The 8,214-nt window shown below is 37.1% G+C and overlaps 2 protein-coding genes across 2 annotated transcripts; both read left to right on the top strand.

Moving 5' to 3' along the window:
• The first annotated feature begins 1,371 nt into the window (after nt 1-1,371).
• Nucleotides 1,372-3,043, top strand: LOC142607733 (uncharacterized). Its single transcript, XM_075779377.1, has 2 exons — nt 1,372-1,521; nt 2,372-3,043. Exons 1-2 carry the CDS (start codon nt 1,372-1,374, stop codon nt 3,041-3,043), a joined length of 822 nt encoding a protein of 273 aa, XP_075635492.1.
• Nucleotides 3,044-3,619: 576 nt separating this feature from the next.
• LOC142607649 (uncharacterized) lies at nt 3,620-4,519 on the top strand. The gene has a single exon (XM_075779257.1). It carries the CDS (start codon nt 3,620-3,622, stop codon nt 4,517-4,519), a length of 900 nt encoding a protein of 299 aa, XP_075635372.1.
• The last annotated feature ends 3,695 nt before the right edge of the window (nt 4,520-8,214 follow it).

Genomic DNA, 8,214 nt, shown 5'->3' with positions numbered 1-8,214 from the left:
CCATCTTTACTCCAAGTTGAAGAAAACCTTCCCCACTTCCCACATACTCCGTCCACTTGTGTCCCAGACTTGTCATCCCTTGACCTCCATGTCCCTATGGAATATTCCACCACTTCCAAACGGAAACTACCACCCTCACTAGACACATCCACCCACAAAAAATCCAAATCCAACCTCATCCTCTGTCCCAACCCCCTCCCAATCTCTGATCTTTGCCCATCCTTCCATCCTGGAACTATCATCTCCACAAAAAAACCAAGAGCTAGCTTGAAAAAACTAGCTAGAAATCAATCTCTACAACTTCTCAATGAAGTGTCTCTACTAGTGACTACTACCCCTTTGGCTGAGGTGGCGGGCCTAAGCACGCCCCCAACTCCACCATGAAGCTCCTTGCATGGAATTGCCGTGGGTTTGCTCGGCCCACGGCTAGAAAAGCGTTTAAGGGCCTTCTTCGCACTCTCAACCCCGACTGCATCTTCCTCTCTGAAACTAAAATCCCTAAACACAAAATCACTTCTTTTCTGTCCCAGTTTGGCTTTACCAACATCCTCTACCAAAATCTTGTCCATAAGGCCGGTGGTCTCTGTTTTGCCTAGAAAAATGGATTGGATATTGAACCAATTTCTCTCAACTGTAATCTCATTAATGTCCTTGTCTTCTCTGATCCCCCCAATTCTCCTTGGATGCTTTCTCTTGTCTACGGTCCTCCTTATTCTACACTCAAAGCTAACTTTTGGCAAAGTTTAGAAAATTCTATAAACTCTTTTGGTGGTGCGTGGATTGGTATAGGTGACTTCAACTGTATCCTTTCCCAAAATGAGAAACTTGGTGGCCAACCTTTTGCTTTGCCCTCTGATGGAGGTTTCAATGGTTTCATCAATAATAATGGCCTCATTGATTTTGGTTTCCAAGGAAATAAGTACACCTGGTCTAACAAATGGACAACGAGCACAATCAAGCAACGCCTAGATCGTGCTATTGCTAATGACAAGTGGAGAATCTTGTTTCCCTGAGCTAACCTCCTCCACCATCCTATCATTGCATCTGACCATGCCCTTATCTTGCTTTGTTCCATGGGTGAACCACGCAACGCTCCAAAACCATTCAGATTTAAATCCATGTGGACGCAGGATCCTTCTAGTCATGATGTCATCAGGTCAGCTTGGTCCACATCCTTCAGTGGCTCTACCGCTTTTTGTCTTACAAATAAAATCAAAGAATCAAAACACCTTTTGAAGAAATGGAACTGTGAGCATTTTGGTAATATTCATACCAGAATCCGTGACCTCTATAAGGAAATTAACACAATTCAAGCTGAGCCCCCATCTACCTCTAATTTAGCCACAGAGAACCAACTCTTAACAGAGTTAAATGAATGTCTGTTTCAAGAAGAATTGTTTTGGCATAAAAAATCCAGAAATCAATGGTTCACCTCTTCCAACCTCAATACCAGGTTCTTCCACCTATCCACCATCATCAGGCATAGAAGCAATCCCGTTGACTTCATCAAAGATGATAATGGTAACTAGTTGTTAGGTAGACCTCAAGTAAGTGAATGTTTCATAAACTATTATAAAAACCTCTTCACTTCTCAACTTAACCCTCATTCCCCCTATATTGACCTTTCAACTCTCATCACTCCTTCTGTGTCCGATGTGGAAAATGATTCTTTGTGCTGTATCCCTTTTGATCAAGAGATTAAGGATGTGGTTTTGAGTTTGGCTCTTACAAAGCCTTTGGCCTTGATGGCATGTCCGTCATTTTTTAAAAAACTTACTGGAATACTATTAGTAAGGAAGTTATTGACTCTGTTAAAGCTTTTTTTGTTGATGGCCATATGTTAAAGGAGATGAATCACACTTTCATTACCCTTATCCCCAAAACTCCAAACCCCTGTACAGTCAAGCAATTTCGCCCCATTAGTCTGTGTAACATATCCTACAAGACAATCTCCGAAATCCTTGCCGACAGACTCAAGTCCCTTCTCCCTAATCTTGTTTCTCCTTGGCAAGCTGCATCTGTGCCTGGTAGAAACATACAAGGTAACTCCATCATTGCCCATGAAATCTTCCACACAATGCACCAAAAAAAATCTGGCTTTGATGGATTTGCTACCCTTAAATTAGATATGGAGAAAGCTTTCAACAAAGTAGAGTGGCCTTTCCTCTTATCCATTTTCAAACATTTTGGTTTCTCTAACAAATGGATCCACTTCATCAATCAATGTATATCAACATCTACTTTCTCAATCCTTATCAACGGATCACCTATTGGTTTTTTTCACTCCAACCACGACCTTCGACAAGGTTATTCACTATCACCCTTTCTTTTTACTATGGCTACTGATGTTTTGTCTAGGCTTATTTTGTAGAAAGAATCTAATGGGCTCCTCAAGGGCATTAAGGTTGCAAGGAATTGTCCCTTACTTTCCCATCTTATGTTTGCCGATGATCTGATTATTTTTTCTCAAGCCCTCCCATCAGATATTGAAGTTATCCAGGACCGTCTCAACCAATTCCATGAATGGTCAGGTCTTTCGGTCAATACTGCCAAATCTACCATTTCCTTTAGCACCAACGTTCAACAGCCAGTCAAAACTGAAATCTGCAATCAAACAGGGCTTAAACTCTTGGATCCAAATTCCAATTACCTTGGCTTGCCCCTCCATATCAAACGTGGGAACCAGTCTCCTTTCAACACCATCATTGATAAAATTAATAGTCGGATCACTGGTTGGAAGGCAAAAGTTCTTTCTCAGGCTGCCCGCTCCACCCTCATCAGATTAGTCCTCACATCAATTCCAACCTATTGGATGTCTTCTTTCCAACTGCCTAAGAACACTTGTGCCAAAATTGATGCAAGGCTTCGTGATTTTTTCTGGGGGTTCTCTGATTCCAACCACCACTTATATCCAAAAGCTTGGGACTCCATTTGTAAGCCTAAATCTTTTGGTGGCCTCAGTTTCAGAAGAGCCCATGATCTTAACAAGGCTCTTGTTTCCAAGTTAGGTTGGTTAATTGCTTCGAATGCTGATAAACCTTAGGCAAACCTTCTTCGGTCTAAATATTTAAGAGGTCGCAGCTTGCTTTATGCCTCTGCCAGAACCAATTCGTCCCCTCTTTGGCATGGTATCATCAAGTTGGTCCCCCTCTTAAAATTGGGTCACTGTCACCTTATTAGCTCAAGGAGTTCTGTCAACATTTGGAACGATCCATGGATACCATCTCTCCAAGGTTTCATCCCCCCGCATCCTCTAACCCCTTTGGACATCCAGCTGGTTGCCGAGCTTATCATCCCAGGTACCAGGCTTTGGAACCGTCACTTGCTCCATGCTCTTTTTGACCAGCAAACTGCCTCCTCCATCCAACAAATCCATCTTTCAACCTCCCCCATTGAAGATACTGCAATTTGGGCAAAGAATCCAAGCGGTAAATTCACAGTTAAATCGGCTTACTTAGCCGACCAAGAAGCATGATTCACTCCATCTGGTCCTCTTTCCAAAAAAACATGGTCCAAGTTGTGGGCTTTAAAGATTAATGAGTGGCTCAAGCTCTTTTTATGGAAAATCGCCTGGGATTCCCTGCCCATAAGAGAATTCCTTTGCCGTAGAATCCATGATATGGACTCAGTATGCCCTCGCTGCCATGGTTCCCAAGAATCCATTGTCCACGTATTTTTTGAATGTCCCTTTGCCAACATCATATGGAGACACCTATCCCACCCCCTTAACATCGACAACATCCCTCCAAGATTAGCTCCTGAATGGATTGAATTGATCCTTAACCCATCCACACATCTTGGTCTAAACCCCCAGGACGCCCACGCCTTCACTCTCTTGGCTGCTATAGCTTGTGACCGAATCTGGTGGAGTCGAAACAAACTGGTTTTTGATAGCTCACCACCAGCCTCCCCTATTGACGTTACCGCTGATATTAATCGAAGTTTCTCCGCCTATTCTAATGCTTGGAAATTGAAGATGCAACCTACCATATCCGCTTGGGAACCTCCTCCTCCTGGTTGGGTTAAATTTAATTTTGATGTTGCCATCACCTTGAGTGCTTCCTTTCCTTCTGCTATTTTTCGTGACTCTAATAGGCATTTTATCTCTATCTTCACAGCCAAAGAATCAATCTCCTCCCTTGCTTGGGCCAAAGCTAAAGCAGCCCTTCTTGCTGTTTCTTCAGCAGCCAACCTCCAGCTCCCATCTATCATTTTTGAAGGCGATGCAAAGATTGTAATTGATTCAATTAAAGCTCCTAGTTCCACTCCTTTTTGGGACCTTAGATTGATCATCTCTAATATTCAGCTCCTCCTTCCCTACTTTTCTCAAGTTGTATTTAATTTTTGTCACAGAGCCTCTAATGGCCTAACCCATTCTATTGCTTTTTGGGCATCTTTTTGTTCAACTTGGGGACCCCAACCCATCTCATCCATCCCTTCTTGGGTTCTTTGTGAGGATTCTGATGGGCAGGTTCCCCCTTTGTTGTCTTTGCCCTCTGTTGGGCTTCCTGATCAATAATATTTTACTTACCAAAAAAAAAAAAAGTAGGATGGGGATTTTCCATTGAAATATTTTGATGAAGATTAATTCATTAAGTTGAATTGGAGATTTTTCCCAGTGAGAATATTATGGGTACGATTTGTTCATTTTAAAAGATTGGGATATTTTTCCAATGATAATTTTAATAAGGAAGATTTGTTCCTTTTTGGAAGAGATAGTATCATCAATCATGCACAAGTTTTTACCTTTTCCTTGAACATGTGAGAAAAAAAAAACGATTAAGGGCAAAGTGGGGTTTTCCAAATCATATGTCTTCAAGGTGATCTTGAGAAAATTATTTGTCTTTTCAAATAAATTAAAACATAATTGGACTGAAATTTTTGTTTTTTGGCAACCCATAACTTTAGCCCTTGTTTTTTACTATTCTTTTGTTGAATAGGCGTATTTGAGATTTGTTGTATATATAGGTAAATACATGGATATGTTGTAATAATGATGTTTGAGTTTGGACAATGTTGTTTCATAAAGTGAAAATTCAAGTTCTGAAATTTTCTAAGTGAAAATTTGAAATACAGCATTTTCGATCGGTCGAAACTTTGGCTCGATCGATTGAAATAGAAAGGAAAATAATCCTGGAGTTTCTGGATGGTTCGATCACTATTCGATTCCTGTTCGATCGATTGAAAGGACCTCTCGACCAATCGAAACTCGAAAAACTGAATTTTCTACAGAACTTTTCTGGTGACTGTTTGGAAAGGTTGAAGAGGTTTCAAGCCTTATTAATGGTTTTATGAAATATTTTAACTCTCCACACGTGCCTTTTGATGAAACATAACCCTATGGGTATAAATAGAGGCTTATGTTCATTCGAAAAAAATAATTTTGAGAAACACAAGAAATCATGTGGTCATTCTCCAGAATTGCTATCTGTGGAATCCAACATCTTGGTCGTATCCTGGGGACAAATTTGCGATAACCTTTTAACAACAAAAGTGTAGGAGGCAAATATTGTATAAGGAAAACGATATAGTGCCTCCAAGTTATCTATTTTCTGTTTGTCTTTTGTGTTAATCTTGTTCTTCCATTATTACTTTGTGTAATATCCCAACAAGATTGTCGATAAGATAATGTCATAGAGACATTTTTACCCATCTGGGGTAGGGAGTTTTTGATGGATTTGAGGATTAAGAGGCTGTTTGGACTTTGGATTGGGTGGAAACTGAATTATATAGCTCAATTCCAACACCCATAATCCAAAAAATGTGAGATTTACAAAAAAAGTTTGTTTGGGAAGTTTTTTGAATGTTGTTTCCATCACTCAAAACTCAAAATATTGAGTTTGAGTGATGAAAACCGAAAACAAATTTTTGGTGTTTTTAGATTATGGAATATGAGTTATAGTCGCCAAATTGTAAAAAACTCAAATTTGTCATGTTGGACACATCATTCAAGATGAGAAGAAGGGGTTAGCTTTTCAATTCCATAGTATGGTTTTTTCTTATGCGAATCGTCAGGAAAATTGTGTTGTTCATTCTCTTGCTAGGCGTGCTGTTTTATCTTTTGTTAGTCTGGAATCTGGATGAAAGAAGTGCCACAAAATGTTGAAAATATGCATCACGCGATTTGGCTAATATTTCATAATTACTCAAAAGATTTTTGTTTTTTTTTGTTTTTTTCTGTGTGTGTTGAATTAAAAGGTGTTTGGGAGTGTTTAAAGGTGAGCGAGAGAGGGCGAGGGGCTTGGAAATCTCCCCTTTGGCTGAATGAGGATATTTCAATCTATAGAGTGAAAAATAATTGTCAAAGCAAGTAGTGCATATCATAGTTATCAATATCATATGGTATGCAATACATATCGTATTGTACACAAAAAGTTATGTATCGAAAGGGGGTATCAGAAGTACTTTTAAATCGTATGATATGTAGTTGCATATCATATGAATTGTATATATCAAACAATGCATGAATATATGATTTTAAACAAGTTTTTGTACTAAAATTTGGAATTTGACTTGAGACCAAATGCATTTCTAAATGTTTTTAAATAAAATTATTGGGCAACTAGTACTTTAGACCACACATTTGACACTTTTATAAACTACATATTTAGTCCCTAGCCTTTACACCATATTTCAATTTGGTCCTTAACCTTTTAATTGTGTCAATTTGGTCCTTAACCTTTTAATATCGTGTCAATTTAGTCTTTGCCATTATATATTAGATGAAAATTGTTTACATAGCAAATAGCCAAAATAAAATTTTAGTTTATTATCACATCAACAGAAGCTAATTTTTTATTTTGGCCATTAGACATGTCATTAATTTTCATCCAAAAGATAACTGTAAGGATTAAATTGACACGGTAAAGAAAGGTTAGGGACCAAATTGACACAATTAAAAGGTTAGGGATCAAATTGAAATATGGTGTATAGGATAGGGACCAAATATGTAATTTACCCCTTTTTTTTTCATTGGCTCTCCAACTCTCCATAAAACCCTCTCCCTCCCTCCCTCTCTCTTTATTTTGATTTTAGGTTTAGGTCAACTTAGAAGTTTTTTATTTTTTATCTTTTATACTTAGTTGCAACTTTCAATCCACGAGACCACAAATGATAATTAAAAATTTATTTTGACTTAAAAATTATGTATTAACACTTTTACATTTGATATATTTATATTATTTATATTTAATTTATTTAGTTAGTTTTGTCAAATATTATAACATTAGAGATAATTAGGGTCTATTTGGATAGAACTTATTCCTGAAAACTGAAAATTAAAAACTGAAAACACTGTAGCAAAATAATTTTTAAATGTGTAAATAGTACTGCGAGACCAATTTTTAATAAAAAATTGCTAAAAAAGTATGTGAATAGTGTGCGCACAGTGCGCGTCTTGTCCCCCCGCAGCAGAAACGAAAAAAAGAGAGAGGAGAAAACGTAGACGCACAGACGCAGCAATAATCTGGATCCAAACGCATTCTTAAAGTATTCATTAATAGCATATATTCTTACCTATACTATTAATAAGAGGATTCTCCCGTTTGATCTTTAATTTTTGGTGTACCAAAATATCCTTATACAAATTTTGAAATAACATACCATTTAGTTTTTTTTTTCCTACAAAAAAGCAAAAAAGGTTAAAATAGTAATACTATCTCTCATACAAAAGGAAAAAAAAAAAAAAAACCGTTATCCTCACCACCCATTTGTATTCAAATATCAAATTCCTATCTATATTTGCTATCTATTTGAATTCAAATACTTCAATTATCTTTATAAAAAAATACAAAATTACTTTTCCAAAACAAAGAAAACTTATTACCTCACGTAAAAATTACTCATTCTTATCCCAAAATTTCTATGGTTTTTTTTTTTTAATAAAAGTTCTTTAAAACATTCCAAAATTTTTGTTATCCAAATTCTATACAGTTATCACAAATCCCCATCCATCCACGCTAACGTATAGCATCTTTCTTTTGTTCAATTCTCAAAATTTTTTTGCTTATCACAATTCTTATCCCAATCAATAAATTCAAATGTCCCATTAGGTTTCAATTTCTTATAGTTCTCTATCTCATTTTTAAACATTATTCCACGTTATCTTATCTCATTCTTTAAATAAAAAATACTCACGGTTATTTTTATATCACTTTTAAGCATTATAACACTGAACCAAAAAAAACAAATAAATAAAAAAGAGTATTATTGCAT

The sequence above is a fragment of the Castanea sativa genome, chromosome 1 (genome assembly GCF_040712315.1).
Source record: "Castanea sativa cultivar Marrone di Chiusa Pesio chromosome 1, ASM4071231v1".
In the NCBI taxonomy this organism is placed as follows: Eukaryota; Viridiplantae; Streptophyta; class Magnoliopsida; order Fagales; family Fagaceae; genus Castanea; species Castanea sativa.
This window is presented reverse-complemented; position numbering and strand designations above follow the sequence as displayed.

Excerpts from the sequence above, each read along its gene's own strand:
- LOC142607649 (XM_075779257.1), top strand. The coding sequence starts at position 3,620 with ATGGACTCAGTATGCCCTCGCTGCCATGGTTCCCAAGAATCCATTGTC.
- LOC142607733 (XM_075779377.1), top strand. The coding sequence starts at position 1,372 with ATGAATGTCTGTTTCAAGAAGAATTGTTTTGGCATAAAAAATCCAGAA. Across the intron at positions 1,522-2,371 it reads CTTCATCAAAGATGATAATG|AAAGAATCTAATGGGCTCCT; the intron begins GTAACTAGTTGT and ends CTTATTTTGTAG.